Source organism: Pseudorca crassidens, chromosome 7 (assembly GCF_039906515.1).
Source record: "Pseudorca crassidens isolate mPseCra1 chromosome 7, mPseCra1.hap1, whole genome shotgun sequence".
In the NCBI taxonomy this organism is placed as follows: Eukaryota; Metazoa; Chordata; class Mammalia; order Artiodactyla; family Delphinidae; genus Pseudorca; species Pseudorca crassidens.
The window spans coordinates 22,301,360-22,320,567 of NC_090302.1; the positions used below are offsets into that span (position 1 = coordinate 22,301,360).

Consider the following 19,208-nt stretch of genomic DNA (forward strand, 5'->3'; position numbering starts at 1 on the left):
GAACATTCTCTTACATAACCACAGTGCAGTTATGAAGATCAAGAAATTTAACTTAGGGACTTCCCTGGTGGTCCAGTGGTAAACAATCCGCCTTACAATGCAGAGGATGCGGGTTCAATCCCTGGTCAGGGAACTAAGATCGCACATGCCGCGGGGCAGCTAAGCACACGTGCCACAACTACTGAGCTCGTGTGCCTCAAGGAGAGAGCCCACGTTCCACAAACTACAGAGCCCATGCGCTCTGGAGCCCACACGCCACAGCTGGAGAGAGAAAACCCGCATGCCACAACTAGAGAGAAGGCTGCACGCCACAACAAAAGATCCTGCATGCCTCAGTGAAGATCCTGCATGCCACAACTAAGACCCAACATAGCCAAAAATAAATTAAATAAATAAATAAATCTTAAAAAAAATTTTAACTCAAAAAAAATAAAAAGAAAAAAGAAATTTAACTCTGATGCCATACTGTTATCTAATTCACAGCCCATATACCAATTTTGTCCATTGTCCTAATAACGTCCTTTAGAGCTGAATTTTTCCTGTTCTAATATTCAATGCTGGGTCATGCGTTGCCTTTAGCTGTCATGTCTCTTCAGTCTCCTGGAATATTTCCTTAGCCCTTTTGTTTTTCTGTTTCTCGACCTTGACATTTTTGAAAAGTATAGGCTGGTTATTTTGCAGAGTATCCCTCAATTTAATTTTGTCTGGTTTTCCCTCATGATTAGGTTCAGGTTATGTGTTTTTGAGAGGAATCCCACAGAAGTGATACTGTGTCCTCAGTGGAGGCATGTGGAGTCAATATGTCCCATTATTGGTGATGTTAAGGTGGCTCTCTGCTGTAAAGATATTATCATCTTGTTTTTGAAATTAATAAGTAGTTTGTGGTGAGATACTTTGACATTATGTAAATATCCTGTCTCATCCAGCTTTTACCTATGCAACTATGATATTTACATCTACCTACTGTAATATTTTACCTATGATAATCTATTACTATAACAACTTGAACCTTGATTGATGATTTTCTGACTATGTCATTCTTCTATGTTTATATTTTGGCATCCTACTGTAAGGCAGACCCCTCCTTTCCCCTCCCCTCCCCTCCCTCTCTTCCTCCCTCCCTTCCTTCCTTCTAAAAGAATTCATGCATTCTTATTTCAGTCTATGGACTATAATCCATTTTTACCATTAATTATTTTGATGCTCGAAATTATCTGTCCCAGACCTGGCCAATGGGAGCTTCATCAAGTGGGCTCCTATCGCCTTTTGAAATATCCCAGTTGTTCTTTGCATACTTCCTTATGTTCTAGTGCAATAAGGTACTCCCAGCTAATCTTGTCCCGTTCCTGCTCTAGCCTTGGCATCAGCCATTTCTCTAAGGAGCTACGATATGTTTCCTATTAGTTGAGAATTGCATTCATTTAGAAACCAAGGTGTGGGTGGAGGTGTTCCGTTGCTTAAACGCCCTCTCAATATGTGTAATTGAATAAAAGTTCTGATCACTTGTTGGGACAAGTGACTTAACGAGTAAACTTTCTTCCTTTAATCTCTGAAAACTAGAGAGCGGTTTCACAAATGAAAAAAATACATGTCTTAGAATTCTAAGGATACCTTTTCTCTATATACTGTTAAGTATTCTACACTGTAATCTTTCAAGAAAAAATCTTGATATAGCTAGCTTGGACAGGGAGGAGTAGAAGACTCTGTTTTTATGAGTTCTTTGAAATTATTTTGGGGGAACTGTGGTTCACTCTGTCTCAATTTTTAAAAGTTTGATATAATTGGATCTTTGGGACATTATCCCTGAAGGAGCTGAAGTTTCAAACCTGTGCGTATTATAGCTGCTGAACTATTAATTGTTCAGGGAGAACAGGTGTTTCCCCCAAACAACAGATGATTTAAATTTACATAGTATTTCAGTTGTTATACTTTGGTATTTTTAGTTACTGAGGTAACAGTCAATACTTTTTTTTTTTTTTTTTTTTGCGGTACGCAGGCCTCTCACTGCTGTGGCCTCTCCCGTTGCGGAGCACAGGCTCCGGACGCGCAGGCTCAGCGGCCATGGCTCACGGGCCCAGCCGCTCCGCGGTATGTGGGATCCTCCCGGACCGGGGCACAAACCCGTGTCCCCTGCATCGGCAGGCGGACTCCCAACCACTGTGCCACCAGGGAAGCCCAACAGTCAATATTTTTGAAAAAAATGAATTGCATTGTTGACTTTCACGTAATATGTTTAACATTTTTAACATGGATGCATTCATTCTTTCTTGCACATAGCTAACTTTATGAAATATATCATAAACAATATTTTAATTGGAATTTGTGACAGGGAATTGAATTTTTCTTGGCTACTATTTCTAAACAGTGGAAAATATCAAGGTGCAGGCAACGGGGCTGATTTTTCATTCTAAAAAAATTGTGGGAGTGTCCTGTGAAGAGCTTCAGCACACATCCCAAGCTAAGGTGTCGGCTCAGCCGTTTCACGAGGAACTCTGGTCTGAAGGGCAGGGGGCAAGGCTTCTGCACGGGGCCCGCTATGAGCAAGTGAAACAGACTAAGCACAAAGGGAAAAAAGGTGATGGGCTAGGCTTGAAGTCAGACTGCCAGATTTATGTCCTTTCCAGAAGAAGTGTGGATCCTCTAGCAACAAGAGGTGTGAAGAGAGAGGAACTTAAGGATGGCGGAGGAGTGAGACGTGGAGATCACCTTCCTCCCCACAAATATATCAAAAATGCATTTACATGTAGAACAACTCCTACAGAGCACCTAGTGAACACTGTCAGAAGACCTCAGACTTCCCAAAAGCTGTGTGGCTGACAGGATCTTGGTGCTCCGGCTGGCTGTCAGGCTTGAGCCTCTGAGGTGGGAGAGCTGAGTTCAGGACATTGGACCACCAGAGACCTCCCGGCCCCACGTAATATCAATCAGTGAGAGCTCTCCCAGATATCTCCATCTCATCGCTAAGACCCAGCTCCACTCAATGACCAGCAAGCTCCAGTGCTGGACACCCTATGCCAAACAACTAGCAAGACAGTAACACAATAATAGTAGGTGACTTTTTTTTTTTTTTTTTTTTTGTGGTACACGGGCCTCTCACTGTTGTGGCCTCTCCCGTTGCGGAGCACAGGCTCCAGACGCGCAGGTTCAGCGGCCATGGCTCACGGGCCCAGCCGCTCCGCGGCATGTGGGATCTTCCCGGACCGGGGCACGAACCCGTGTCCCCTACATCGGCAGGCGGACTCTCAACCACTGCACCACCAGGGAAGCCCTAAGATAATTTTTAAAGGGAGTTTAATTTCTGCGTTTTCTGGATCTTCATGAGTTTTAACGTATAATAAGAGTATTGCCTGGGTATAATTTTTAGAACTATTTACATACAAAGGTATGGGTCCCAATAATGAATGAAACTGTACAGGGGATGTAATAGTGTTTAAATGAGGTGGGTTATTTGACATGACTTGTAAACTGGCTCTTACATAGAATCAGAATGGGTATCTACAATGCTTCAAACAATGTCATCATTTTTGAAACAAGTGTGTGGACCTCTAAGCTGTTAGCTGGAAAGGACAGAGTTCATTTAGACTCAGAACTTCATAGGTGTTAGTATAAAACTCATTTATTTCTTCCTTACAACATTCCTCCTCTTCTTCCACTGAAGATCATTACTGGTTTTTATTTTTACAAATGTGCTTTCTTTTCCTCATTTATTTGACTTTTTCTAATTAGTGCTCAATAGCTTATTCAATGTTATTTCATATTTTTTCATTACTCAGTACTTTCAAATCTTTACTGAAAACCTGCTGTGTGCCAAGCAAAGGATTACGAGCTGAGATTCAAATATTAAATTTGTTTATTCTTGTTTTCAAATTCACTCTTTTCTAAATTTTGTTTTGAAAGAAGGGCAAAGAAAACTGAAGAGACTTCTAGTCTAGTGATTCTGCTTTTCAGACCCAACATCAAACTGGCTGAGCTCTAGTTGGTTCGTCTGTAAGTCGCCGACCCACCGCTGAGGGACACAGGCCAAACCTGTTTCCCCTCCTCTTAGATTGATAGATACATTGTCCTGTGATTTCTTATGGTAAAATTGTGCTTATAATAGCGAAAATAAGTTCGAAAGTGTTTTCTTAACTCAGTGAACATTATACTTTATCCCTCTCTTTGTGTCCTCAGATGAAATGAATAGAATAATATTAGAATAACTACAGGTAAAAGGAAGCAAATGCAAGGCGAAAATCTCACCAGTTGGAGGTTTTTTTCCTGGAAGGTTTTTCTAGATACCCAAAGTTAGAGATTGTTCTCTTCGTCTTCAGCCTTGTAATGTGTCTGATAACCCTCTTGGGCAACAGCACTCTTATTTTAATCACTGTCCTAGGTTCATGCCTTCAAACTCCCATGTACTTGTTCCTTGGAAATCTCTCTTTCATGGATATTTGTTACACATCTGCTTCTGTTCCCACTTTGCTGGTGAACTTGCTGTCATCCCAGAAAACCATCATCTTTTCTGGGTGTGCTGTACAGATGTATCTGTCCCTTGCTCTGGGCTCCAGGAGCAATGCCTGCTCCTGGCTGTGATGGCATATGACCATTACGTGGCCATTTGCAAGCCGCTGAGATACCCCATCATCATGAACAGGCAGGTGTGTGTGCAGATGGCCACTGTCTCCTGGGTGATGGGCTCTCTGATAGCCCTGCTGGAAACCAGCTTCGCCCTGCAGATACCCCTCTGGGAATTTCATCCATCACTTCAAGTGTGAAATTCTGGCAGTGCTGAAGCTAGCTTGCACAAGGTCATTGGTCATGGACACGATCATGCTGGTGGTCAGCATGCTCCTTCTGCCCGTTCCAATGCTCTTAATTTGCATCTCTTATGTCGTCATCCTTTCCACTATTCTGAGAATCAGCTTAGCAGAGGGAAGAAACAAAGCTCTTTCTACCTGGGGTGCTCACTCAACTGTGGTGTTCTTGTATTATGGGGCTTCACTCTCCATGTACCTAAAGCCTTCTTCGTCAGGCTCACAAGAAATAGATAAAATCATCTCGTTGCTTTATGGAGTTCTTACCCCTACGCTGAACCCCATAACTTACAGTTTATGTGCTGTGAAAAAGTGCTGGGCCAAATAGACTTGCAACAAATACAGGAAAATCTCTGACTGGGGGCCTGCGGTTTCACCAGGGGTATGCTCCTGGCAGAACTCACCAGAGAGATTCAAGACAATACACTCACCCTTAGAACACTGACTTGAACTTGAGTTCTTTCATCTTACAGCTGTGAGATAGGTGTATACAGAGTGATTGTGTGGGCGATAATAGGCTCCAATTTGCATTTAGTAGTAATTTCTGTCTTTTCTGTCTTATGCTTGTGAGAAGTTTGGGGCTATAGGGTCATCACACATTTGCTCCAGAAGGAAACTTGTATGAATTTAGAGTCAGTGAATGTTGGTGCAGAAGAAACTTCTCTATCATTTCTGCCTTAAATCCTTTCCAGAATGAGGTGAGAGCATAAAGAAACAAAGAAACAATAGACATTGGCCTTGGTTACTTAAGCGAGAAAACAGAATCAGTGAAACAGAATCAATGAAAAATGAAAAGACTTGCTCAACATCACAGCTGTAGGACCAGAACTACGACCCTTATCCTTTGGACTTCTTTGCCAGAGCTTGTTCTACACACTGAGTGGCTCCCTAATTACCCTTCCTCATTCAAAACTCCTCATTAAAACTCTTGACTCCCTGAATAAGGCAGCAATGCCTACTTGATTTGCTCAGCTGTCAACCTTGCTTTTCTAAGCACCTAGATACTTGCACAAATTGTATGCATTTCTATGCCAGTATACCACCCATACACTAATTAGGTCTTTTTTTTATGTGTGTTTGTCTTTTTTTCTTCATTGGATGATTGACTTCACAAAGTCATGGGTTCCTGTTATTTTGTACCTTTTGTTTACAGCAGTCATCCGGTAAACTAATAAATTTATAGCTTTCAACCAATTTCTTTATTTGAAAAGTAAGTACCATTTGTGAAAATTATGAAGAAGAAACAGCGTGGGCAAGGAGGTCAATTGCTTTGTTAATATCCAACAATTACAGAGACTATATTTACATTTGTTGTTTTAAATCTTTTATTTGTATGAAAATATTGCTTCTTAAAAATGCAGATTCTGGGTCCCTACTCTCAGATGTTCTGATTCAGTAATAATCTAATAGTTTCAGATTATTCTGATAAATCTGCCCTTATAATAGATCCCCAAGAAACTCTGAAATAGGTTATAAGATGACCATACATTGGGAGACATTATTTCCAGTGAAAACCTATCATTCCAACAGAAAAGTGGGAATAGCTCTAATTTATCCGTTTTTCCTTTTCCTTTTGTTTTTTCCCCCATTCTTTCTGCCTCCATGTGTCCCTTCTTACTTGCTTACCTCCACTTCTACAGTAGGGAAAGGGAGAGGGTTTTGAGTGGAGGAAGGTTAACCTACTTGAAAAATTTCAAAATACGAAAGACCTAAAAACTTTTAGTATTGGACGTTGAGTTCTGGATCGTTTAACTCTTAGACCATTCCCTTGGATCTGCGGCTTCCATTACGTGTTCCTGGATGTGTAGCCCACACAGAGAGACCCTTGAAATAATCCCATGGCAAAATTCTGGTGATGGAGCAAGGGGGCAAATTTAGTGCCAGATGTTGTTGCCAAGAGATGTTTGATGGTGGGGGATGGAAACAAGCCCTGAGTAGGTGGTTTTAGGATGGTAGGGGAGAGCTGACCAGGAAGCTTTCATCCTAGAAGTAATTCTTTTTCTCTTAAATACCTCAGCCTTTTCAACCCAGCTACCACACTCATTTCCTGGCAATTTCGAAATCATTTTGAAGTGACATTTGATAGTAGGCTTTTATTAGAGTAGCAGAGCTGGATTTTATAGTAGAGTCGAATGAATTGTCTGCCTCCTAGACTTAGTTATAATATGTGTGGTACCAAATATAAACAGGAAGAACCAGAGTTACAGAAGTAGCTGAAATCTTTACTGCAAAGAATGAGCTATGAGAATTTGAAGACACAGAGACTGAACACCCTTAGTAATTAGTATATCAGCTTCGACACAGGGAACTGAGCATATTGATGGGTCACTGAAGTAGGTTATAAATGATCCTGATGTCAGAAGAGGACCCAGGATGGAACCCTGGCAGATACCTCCCTAGTAGCTTTTGGCTAAGAGATTAGGAGTTACAGTAGTTACAGTGATATGTTACATAAAGTTACTGTGAAAAACAACAAGTGAATATAAATATAAATGTGTTTCATATATTACAGGCAATACTAAAGTTCATTATTGGCAAATGGTACATTCTGTCATTTGGGTTAGATTCCATCTCAACCAGTACTAATTACAGTCATTAGTTTTATAGATTGTCAGGTAAGGGATCCTTGTCAGGTATCGTTAAAAAGAGGAATATATTTGACAGAGAAGGTAAAACCACCTCTGACAGAGTCAGTTCTTGAATGAATGATATGACCAGATTTATGCTTCAGAAAAATCAGATCCTGTCACTTCCCCGTTTAAATCCCTTAGTGGCTTCTTATTACCATAAGCTTGAAGTCCTTAAGATGACATGCATAGACTTTCATAATCTGATTACCCACTATTTACATCCTCTGCTCCGGGAACCCCAAATTCCTTTTAGTTCTGTTAAAGTGTTGTGCTCTGTCTTGCTTCTTTTATTAAAAGCACTTACCACAATTTGAAATTTGATAATAATTTGTGGGTGTACTTGTTTAATATCTCTCTCACTAGTCTGTGGGTTCATTGAGGCAAGGACTGTATCAATTTCATTTTCCACTGTTGACCCAGAGCTTAGCGCAAGGTCTGGCGCAGGGAAGACATTCGGTGCATACTTTTTGTGAAGGACCAAGTGCTCAGTGAATATCTGTTGAATACAAATATGCATATAATAAACTTTTGACGGCTCTTCAAGTAGGTACTTGACCATTCCTGCGGTGAGAGAGATGAGGATGTCAAAGGTGACTTCCAGGTGTCAAAGAAGGCTGATAGGGCTTCCCTGGTGGCGCAGTGGTTGAGAGTCCGCCTGCCGATGCAGGGAACACGGGTTCGTGCCCCGGTCCGGGAGGGTCCCACATGCCGCGGATAGGCTGCGCCCGTGGGCCATGGGCGCTGAGCCTGCGCGTCTGGAGCCTGTTGCTCCGCAACGGGAGGGGCCCCTGCAGTGAGAGGCCCGCATACCGCAAAAAAAAAAAAAAAAGAAAAAAAGAAGGCTGATATGTCATTAACTGCCACAGGGGATACTTGAAGAGGACCAAGTTTGGGGGTTGAAGGGTAAACCATGAGTTTTAATTTAGACATGTGGAATTTGTCATGATTTTGAGATATGTAAGAGATATCAAGGAGTCAGTTGGATATGCTAGTGTGGAATTAACGAGAGATCAGCCTGGAGATATAAACTTGTGACATATTTGCATATATGTAATAATTTAAGTATTGAACATGGTTAACTTAACTAGGGAGAGAGTATACAGTGAGAAAATTGCCTAAGTGAAACTAGAGGAACACTAATATTTAAAGCCCATCAAATAAGAAAAACCAACAAAGCGACATTGAAAAGGAGCAACCTCTAAAGCAGGGAGAGGGCAGAAGCCAGAAGACAGATTCCAGTTTTGATCAAGATGAAATAAGCCCACTCTACCCTGCTTTTCCCACGGACTGCAATTAAAAACTGTAGACAGAATGCATGGACCAGTCATTTGAGGGCTCTGAAAAATAAATGGTAGCACACAGACCTGGGAAGGAAACTAGAACACAAGGTACCAACAAACTGATGGTGAATTTTTTTATTTTTTCTTTCTCTCCTCCACCCATCCAGCACCTCTTGGCCTAGACTCAAGGGCAGCCTGAAACCCAAACCTACACACTGGGTTCAGAGAGAAAGATAGAAGGAGCTCCAAGAGAAGCTCCCTTTTTGTGATCTGAAAAGGAGAAATGGGGAGCAAAGGAAATTTCCTGTTATAAAAAAAATTATCTCTGGGCCAAACTCCCAGGCAATCCTGTGGTGACAGTGGCAGCTCCAGCAGTGGTGTCTGGGCAGGCACCTAAAATCCTTAGGAAAGAGAACCTTCTTCCTGCCTGGAGGAACTGTGGTCCCACGAGCTTGGGAATAGTTCCCACTGCTTTTTTTCTCTCTATCCTCTCACTCTTTCGTACCTGAGGCAGGGACTTCCAGCCTCCAGAACTATGAGAAAATACATTTTTGTTATCTAAGCCACCCATTCTGTGGTACTCTATTATGGCAGCCTGAGCAGACTAATGCATGGCCCTTGCCTCCATCTCCAAGGCCAGCAAAGATGAGTCCAGTCTTCCTCATACTGCATCACTCTGACCCTGCTTATGTCATCGCATCTCTTTCTCTAACTATCTCTTCCATCTCCTTCTTCCAGTTTTAAGGGCCTTTGTGATGACGTGGGACCAAGACAGATAATCTCTTTATTTTAAGGTTAGCTGATTACAACCTAATGCCATCTGCAACCTTTATCTTCTTTGCTATCTAATCTAACATATTCACTGATTCTGCATCCTGATTGGATGTGGCCATCTTTGGGACCTTTATTTTTCCTGCTACATCTTGATTTCAAAAGGACTGTGCTGTGAAATGGGAGCACTTTTGGATTCTTGGACATTCATGCAGATCTTACTCCAATTCCTAAAGACCCAGAATGACACTGCAGTATATATGTCAGTGAGTCTGCCTATGAATTGCAGGTGATTGAGATTCACTTCAGAGTTCACACATGGAAACTCTGAAGACAGCCCCATGGTTATTTCCTCAGTTTGCATGTAATATTTGGAATAGATATTATCAGCAAGTGGCACATCCCCACGTTGGCCCTATGAATTATGGAATAAGGAAGATTGTAGTCGGAAAATCCAAGCTGAGGCCCCTGGAACTTCTCTTTGCTACAAAATTATAACATTAAAGACCATGTTGCAGAACTTCCCTGGTGGCACAGTTGTTGGGAGTCCACCTGCCAATGCAGGGGACATGGGTTCAAGCCCTGGTCCCGGAAGCTCCCACATGCCGTGGAGCAACAAAGCCCGTGTGCCACAACTACTGAGCCTGTGCTCTAGAGCCCGCGAGCCACAACTACTGAGCCCACGTGCTGCAACTACTGAAGCCCGTGCGCCTAGAGCCCATGCTCCACAACGAGAGAAGCCACTGCAATTAGAAGCCCACATGCCACAACAAAGAGTAGCCCCTGCTCGCCGCAACTGGAGAAAGCCAGCACACAGCAACAAAGACCCAATGCAGCCAAAAAAAAAAAAGACCATATTGCATTCTTGGTGGAATCATAGAAATCAAAGGCTTGGCATAAAAAAGAACAAAATAATGCCATTTGCAGCAACATGGATGCATCTGGAGATTATCATGCTAAGTGAAGTAAGTCAGAAAGAGAAAGACAAATACCATATGATCTCACTTACATGTGGAATTGAAAATACGACACAAATGAACCTATTTATGAAACAGAAACAGAATCCCAGACATAGAGAATAAACTGGTGGTTGCCAAGGGGGAGAGAGGGGAGAGGGATGGATTGGGAGTTTGGGATTAGCAGATACAAACTGGTATATATAGAATGGCTAAACAACAAGGTTCTACTGTATAGCACAGGGAACTATATTCAATATTCTGTGATAAACCATAATGGAAAAGAATATGAAAAACAATGTGTATATATATATTTATATATTTTTATATATATATATTTATATATATATAAAAATATATATATATAACAATGTGTATATATATTTATATATATATATATATATATATATAAAACTGAGCCACTTTGCTGAACAGCAGAAATTAACACAACTATATTTCAATTAAAGAAAAAAGGAAATCAAAGTCTTAGAAGATTCAAGGAGTGGTGATTTCTATCACATCCTCAACTTTCCAAATTGGTAGGTGCAAGAAGACTGACAGGTTTTGGGGAATGAAAATGAATTAAAATATACTTATTTTTATGGTGGTTCTAATTGCAGCTACTTTTCTAGACCTTATTAGAGTGGTGGCTTCCTTCCTTCCTCCCTGCCTCCCTCTCTCAAAAATATGAAAACAAGAAACCATCTGTTTTCACTTGGCAGAGTTAGCAGTATGCCTTTACCTCCACCAGATTACTTCAGGCCTTTTCCTCAATTCTCTAGTTCTAGTTAACAAATAGATATTGGGATATTGGTCTGTAGTTTTCTTTTCAAGTGATTTAAAAAATACTAATACATTTTAATTTATTTATTCATTAATTTAATGATTCAGTATATATTTACTCAATACTGAATGAGTGCAAGGTGCTTTTTTGGGTGTCATGGAGGATACAGACATAAGCAAAACATGTTTTTTTGTCCTTAGGAGTCCAAAATCTAACAGGAAAGACATGTGTGAAAAAATCTAAAAACCAAGGCAGAACAATCACTTCACATTATAAATAATGTTTTTATATTACCATACATCATGATGATAACAAACCTTTAGGTGATTTCTTTGTCTTGCTTTGGTTTAAGGGTAATGCTGGTCTCATAGAATGACTTAGGAAGTGTTTCTTCCTCTTCTATTTTTTGGAAAAGTCTGAGAGCATTGGTGTTAATTCTTCTTTAAATGTTTAGAAGAATTCACCAGTAAAGTTTCTGGTCCTGAGATTATCTTTGTTGTGAGAATTTTGATTATTGATTCAATATTTTTTACTAGTTATAGGTGGGTCCATATCTTCTATTTCTTCATGAGTCAGATTTGGTAGTTTGTGTGTTTCCAAATTGGAAAGGAAGAAATAAATAATCCTTGTTTGTAGATGACATGATCTTATGTATAGAAAGTTCTATACAATTGAAAACAAACTCAGTGGTTGAAGATACAAGATCAACACACAAAAATCAGTGATATTTCTATACAATATCAGCTGACAATGCAAATAAGTTAAGAAAACAATTCCATTTGTAGTATCAAGAAGAGTAAAACACTTAGGAATAAATTTGATTTAAGAATTACAAGACTTGTACACTAAAAACTACAAAATTGTTGAAAGAAAATAAAGAAGACCTAAATAAATGGAAAAATATTTCATGGATTGGAAGACTTAATACTGTTATTAATTTTTAATTAAATTAAAAATTTAATTGTGGTTAAAAAACTCATACATAAAATTTACCATCCTAACCATTTTCAAGCATACAGTACCATAGTGTTAAGTATATTCACATTGTTGTGCAGCACATCTCCAGGACTTTTTCATCTTGCAAAACTGAAACTCTGTACACACTGAAAAACAACTCGCCATTTCTCCTCCTCGTAGCTCATGGCAACCATGATTCTACTTTCTGTTTCTATGAATTTGACTAGATGCCTCATATAAGTGGAATCAGACAGGATTTGTATTTTTGTGACTGGCTTATTTCACATAGTATAATGTCCTCAAGTTTCATCAATGTTGTAGCATGTGACAGAATTTCTTTTTTTAATGAGGTTGAAAAATATTTCATTGTATGTATATACCACATTTTCTTTATCCATTCATCTGTTGATTGACAGTTGGGTGGCTTCCACCTCTTGGCTATTGTGAATAATGCTGCGGTGAACATGGGTGTGCAGATATCTCTCTGAGATCCTGCTTTCAGTTCTTTTGGATATATATGCACAAGTGAGATTGTTGGGTCATATAGTAGTTCTACTTTTAGTTTTTTGAGAAACCTCCATAGTAGTTGTTAAGTTTTCCATACATCTACACCATATAACATTCCCACCAACAGTGCACGAGTGTTCAGTTTCCCCACATCCTTGCCAACACTTGTATTTTTTGTTTTTCGTTTTTCTTATATTAACCATCCTAATGGGAGTGAGGTGATATCTCATTGTGGCTTTGACTTTCATTTGTCTAATGATTAGTGATGTTGAGCATCTTTTCATATACTTTTTGGACATTTGTATATCTTCTTTACAGAAATGTCTATTCAAGTCTTTTGCCCATTTTAATTATTTTATTGTCTCTATTATGTCCTTAACTCTTCAATATGGGTAACTTGGCTCTTTTTTTTTCATTAAGACTTTAGACTAGTTTTAGGTTCACAGCAAAATTTAGGGGAAGGTACAGAGATTTCCCATATAATCCCTGCTCTTGCCCCCTTAGCCTCCACCATTATCGACATTCCCACCAGAATGATACGTTTGTTGATGAACCTACACTGACACATCATATTCACCCAAAATCCATAGTTTACATTAGGGTTCACACTTGATGTTGCACATTCTATGGGTTTGTACAAATGTATAGTGACCTGTATCCATAATTATGTCATCAGAGTATGAAACTTTACAGTATTTGTAATTTATAAAATGGAGTAAATTTCTTAAACTTGAGCGTAATGCTTTCCTTGGACATTTTATGAGTACTCTGAACACCTCCACCTCCAGTACTGCGCTGTTACTCATAAACAGAATCATTTCACTTTGAAGGCACTTCAAATTCCCTTAGGAAACTTTCTGAGAAGAAGAGTTCCCCTACTAATACGTCTCAATTGGATTTTCCCAAGTTCACTGCAAACCTATTGCCTACCCGTGGGGCTAAATCCCACGGTGTCTTATTTAACCTGTGAGCACCTCCAGGGCAGCAGGGCCACATGGGTTCTAAACCGTAATGGAGCCCAGGGAAACACAGCTCCCTCCAGGGCAGTCAGGACTGGCCTGTGACCTGTACTTGTGTAGTGGGAATGGTGTCATAATGAAGAACTGAGGTGCTATAGAGAAAGAAAAGCATTATGATTATCTTGGTTAGGTAAATTTTGTCAACAAAGGAATGTTCTAGTGCTATTTGGAGAGCTAAGTCAGGTAGCTGCTCCTCAGGGGCCATGGGAAGATCTTCTCCGAGGAGTTGTGGAGCATCTGGGATGAGAGAAGGACTAGGTAGAGCGGTGTGCGTGCATTTTACTGCTCCCTGAGCAAAGCAGTACCTTCCCAGTATGATTCTTTCTTCATCTTCTATTTCCTTTCCTCAAATGGGCCTTCAGATTAACCTAGACAACATTTCCCTCTACAGGCAAACCTTGCTTTATTGTGCTTCACTTTATTGCACGTTGCAGGTAGTGGTTTGGTTTTGTTTTGTTTTGTTTTTTTACAAATTGAAGGTTTGTGGAAACCCTGTGTCGGGCAAGTCTATTAATGTCATTTTTTCCAACAGCATTTGCTCACTTCATGTCTCTGTGTCACAGTTTGATAATTCTTGAAATGAACTTTTTCATTACTATTATATTTGTTATGGTGATCTCTGATCTTTGATGTTACTGTTGTAATTGTTTTGGGGCACCATGAACTGTGCCCATATAAGATGGTGAACTTAATCCATAAATGTTGTATGTTGTCTGACTGGCCCACCAACCATTGTTCCCCCATCTTTTTCCCTCTTCTTGGGTTTCTCTAATCCCTGAGACACAATATTGAAATTAGACCAATTAAAACCTTACAGTGGCCTCTAAGTGTTCAAGTGAAAGGAAGATTCAAACATCTCTCACTTTAAATCAAAAGCTAGAAATGATCAAACTTACTGAGGAAGGCATGTCAAAAGCTGAGATAGGCTGAAAGCTAGGCCTCTTGTGCCAAACAGTTAGCCAAGTTGTGAATGCAAAGGATAAGTCCTTGGAGGAAGATTCACTACTGTAGTGAACGCATGAATCATAAGAAGGTGAAAACAGTCTTGTTGCTGAAATGGAGGAAGTTTTAGTGGTCTAGATAGAAGATCGAACCAGCCACAACATTCCCTTAAGCCAAACCTAAGCCAGAGAAAAAACCTAACTCTCTGCAATTCTATGAAGGCTAAGAGAAGTGAGGAAGCTACAGAAGAAAAGTTGGAAGCTAGCAGAGGTTGGTTCCTGAGGTTTAAGGAAAGAAGCTGTCTTTGTAGCATAAAAGTACAAGGTGAAGCAGCAAGTGCTGATGTAGAAGCTGCAACAAGTTATCCAGAAGATCTAGCTAAGATAATTAATGAAGATGACTAAACAACAGATTTTCAGTGTAGACAAAATAGCCTTCTATTGGAAGAAGATACTATCTAGGATTTTCATAGCTAGAGAGGAGAAGTCAATGCCTGGTTTCAAAGCTTCAGCACACAGGCTGGCTCTCTTGTTAGGGGCTAATGCAGCTGGTGACTTAAGGTTAAAAAAGCCACTGCTCATTTACCATTTTGAAAATCCTAGGACCCTGAAGAATTGTGCTAATCTACTCTGCCTGTGCTCTAGAAATGGAACAACAAAGCCTGGATGATAGCACATCTGTTTACAGCATGGGTTACTGAATATTTGAAGCCCACTGTTGAGACCTACTGCTTAGGAAAAAAGATGCCTTTCACAATAAATATTATACTAATGCTCATTTGACAATGCACCCAGTCACCCAAGAGCTCTGATGGAGATGTACAATGAGATTCATGTTGTTTTCATGCCTGCTAACACAACATCCATTCTGCAGCCTGTGGATCAAGGAGTAATTTCAACTTTCAAGTCTTATTATGTGAGAAATACACCTCATAAAGCCATAACTGATGGGTCTGGACAAAGTCAGTTGAAAACCTTCTGGAAAGGATTCACTATTTTATTTTATTTATTTATTTATTTTTGCTTTATGCGGGCCTCTCACCGTTGTGGCCTCTCCTGCTGCAGAGCACAGGCTCCGGATGCGCAGGCTCAGCGGCCATGGCTCACGGACCTAGCCGCTCCGCGGCATGTGGGATCCTCCCGGATTGGGGCACGCACCCGTGTCCCCTGCATCGGCAGGCAGACTCTCAACCACTGCGCCACCAGGGAAGCCCAGGATTCACTATTTTAGATGCCATTAAGAACATTCGTGAACATTAAGAACATTCATGATTCATGGGAAGAGGTCAAAATATCAACATGAACAGGAGTTTGGAAAAAGTTGATTCCAGCCCTCATGGATGACTTTGAGGGGTTCAAGACTTCAGTGGAGGAAGAAACTGCAGAGGTGGTGGAAATCACAGGAGAGCTAGAATTAGAGGTGGACCCTGAAGATGTAACTGAATTGCTGCAGTTCCACTGTGGGTAAAATGCTATCTAACAGTATTGCATGCTACAGAGAAATCGTTTGTGAAAGAAAAAGTCAATTGATGTGGAAAATTTCATTGTTTTATTTTAAGAAATTGCCAAAGCCACCTCCACATTCAGGAACCACCACCCTGATCAGTCAGCAGCCATCAGCACTGAGGCAAGATCCTCCACCAGCAAAAAGATTATGACTCACAGAAGGCTCAGATGATGGTTAGCATTTTTTTAGCGCTTAAGTATTTTTAAATTAAGGTATGTCGACTGAAGAAAAATGAACAACCTAAAAGCTGTGAGTTAAAATTTATTAGGAGAACTTACTGAGGACTAATAGCCCCAGGGCCAGCCTCTCAGATGGCTCTGAGGAACTGTTCTGAAGAGGTAAGGAAGGAGCCAGGATACATAGGAGTTTTTGCTGAAAAAAAAAGGAACCGACAAACCCATGTAATCGAACATCAGAAGATTACTGCTAATAACAAAAACAGACATCTCAAGTTAATGATTTAAGTGCTTTCTGTGTATGGCAAGATGGAAGAGTCTGGGCTCATTGAAATGATTCCTTTGATATGCATCTTATCTGTCTAGGGCCAGTGTCCTGAGCACAGAATATTTCCTGTTTTTCTCCATCCTGAATTCCCCTCAGGGTGCACCGTGGTGTGGGGGAGGTTAGGGGGAGGGTCTGCAGTGGCTGATGGCTTGATGGTGCACAACATTCGGTATTTACTGGAATGGCAGGGACCATTCTGTTTCCACAGGTATGTACTTTCTTTTATTTATTTATTTATTGATTTTTGCGGTACCCGGGCCTCTCACTGTTGTGGCCTCTCCCGTTGCGGAGCACAGGCTCCGGACGCGCAGGCTCAGCGGCCATGGCTCACAGGCCCAGCCGCTCCGCGGCATGTGGGATCCTCCCGGACCGGGGCACGAACCCGTGTCCCCTGCATCGGCAGGCGGACTCTCAACCACTGCGCCACCAGGGAAGCCCTGTACTTTCTTTTAGACATAGTGCTATTGCACACTTAATAGACTACAGTATAGTGTAAATATAACTTTTATATTCACTGTGAATCAAAAAAATCGTGACTAGCTTTATTGCAATATTGACTTTTTTGTGTTGGCCTGGAACCTAACCTACAATATCTCCAAGGTATGCCTGTATCCTTATCCTCTTGACCCATTGTAAGGGAAGAAAGTTCCTTTGACATTGTATTAATAGTAGCACACTGCCCAGAACAAATCAAGTGCTAGTCCCCTCCTCCTGCATATGGGTCAGAACTATGTCCGCAATGCCTGTTAATTTTAGATGGAATGTACCACCTACTTTAGCAATTATTCTGAGCAGTCCTGGTCCAGGGGCGGCTACTTCCAGTATCAGGTTGCCTACCAGCTGTGCTTCAAGAAGAACTTTAGTAGCTCATCAAAATTCTTTAAAATTTTCCTTCTAGCATTTGTTGTTTTTCAGCCAAAAGGCAAAGGTTAGCACGGGATGGATGGAATTTACATCTGGAAAATGGCATTCCAACTTAAGAGAGACATTGAAAACAGGGGCTGAGTCATATTTTATGCAAATATTTTGTAAGCACATTATCCTTGAAAAAAAATTATTTTACCTTAAATTGCACAGTCAATGAATAAATATATTCTTGTAAAAACTATTAAAGTGAAATGCTTTAGCAGAATTCTCCTTTGAATACATTCACACTGGTCCCAGACCCCCACCCCAGAGTTAATTCCTCTAATCAGAACTTTATGCAATACTATAGTAGTTCTTGAACTTGACTGTGCTTGAGAATCACCTGGAGAGCAAGTGGCTTGATTCCACAGCCCCCAACTCAGAAATTCTGGTTCAGTAGTTTTGGGGTGGAAAGTAAGAATGTGCTTTTCTAATTAGATCTCAGATAATGCTGATACTGTTAGTACACAAATCACATTTTGAATAACGCTACTATTGGCATATAGTATAGAGATATTTAATACAACTTTGGGTATATGGTTTTATGCAAATGTTATACTGTTTGCATTGTTGTATAATTTGCTTTTAAAAATTAACTGTGTCTCAGCAATAGCATCATGGCAATACATAAAGATTTGCTGTATTTTTCTAAGCTCCTGCAGAATATCATATATTTTCTTCTAATTTATTGTGTGCTTTTATTAGAATTACTTTTCCTTTCTCGCACAATTTGTGTTCCCTAGAGTTAATACTTGCCTTTTTCATGCTTTTTTTAATGTTATTTTTAATTAACTCAAACCCAGACACCAGCCAGAGTGTATATTTTCTTTCAATATGTTCACATATGTTAATTATTGTATAAATTTCACCTTTTGAAGAAATCTTTCCTCGGATACTTCTAACTTGCTAAGTCTTTACAGGCCACTCTTTAGACTTGGTATAGAACTATGATTTTTGGGTCTCTCTTTATATTAACTCGAGGGTTGCTTTTGCCTCTGACTATGGCTGTGTTCCCTGATTCCTGATTTGATGTCTTCCTCCTTCTTGGTTTACTGCCTTGTTTTTTTTTAACATCTTTATTGGAGTATAATTGCTTTACAATGGTGTGTTAGTTTCTGCTTTATAACAAAGTGAATCAGCTATAAATATACATATATCCCCATATCTCCTCCCTACTGCCTTTTTTTTTTTTTAGCAGAGGAGTATTTATTTATTTATTTATTTTTAAATTTATTTATTTATTTTGGGCTGTGTTGGGTCTTCGTTTCTGTGCGAGGGCTTTCTCTAGTTGTGGCAAGCGGGGGCAACTCTTCATTGCGGTGCACGGGCCTCACTATCGCGGCCTGTCTTGTTGCGGATCCCAGGCTCCAGAGGCGTAGGCTCAGTAGTTGTGGCTCACGGGCCTAGTTGCTCGGAGGCATGTGGGATCTTCCCAGACCAGGACTCGAACCCGTGTCCCCTGCATTAGCAGGCAGATTCTCAACTATTGTGCCACCAGGGAAACCCCCCCTACTGCCTTGTTTTGATGACCATCTTTCAGTAGCTTCCCAGGAAAAGGTGCATAAGTGCTCATTTCTTTGAGACTTTGAATGTCTGAAAATATCTGTTCTGTTGATGGTTTGTCTGAATTCTAAATGTTTTGAAATTTCTTGA

General features: G+C 40.3%; 1 protein-coding gene across 1 annotated transcript; it reads left to right on the plus strand.

Moving 5' to 3' along the window:
- Positions 1-4,213: 4,213 nt before the first annotated feature.
- On the plus strand, positions 4,214-5,121 carry OR2K2 (olfactory receptor family 2 subfamily K member 2). The gene is given in 4 exon segments (XM_067745465.1): positions 4,214-4,244; positions 4,247-4,545; positions 4,548-4,723; positions 4,725-5,121. Coding segments are annotated over 4 exon segments (897 nt in total). The 5' UTR covers positions 4,214-4,219.
- The last annotated feature ends 14,087 nt before the right edge of the window (positions 5,122-19,208 follow it).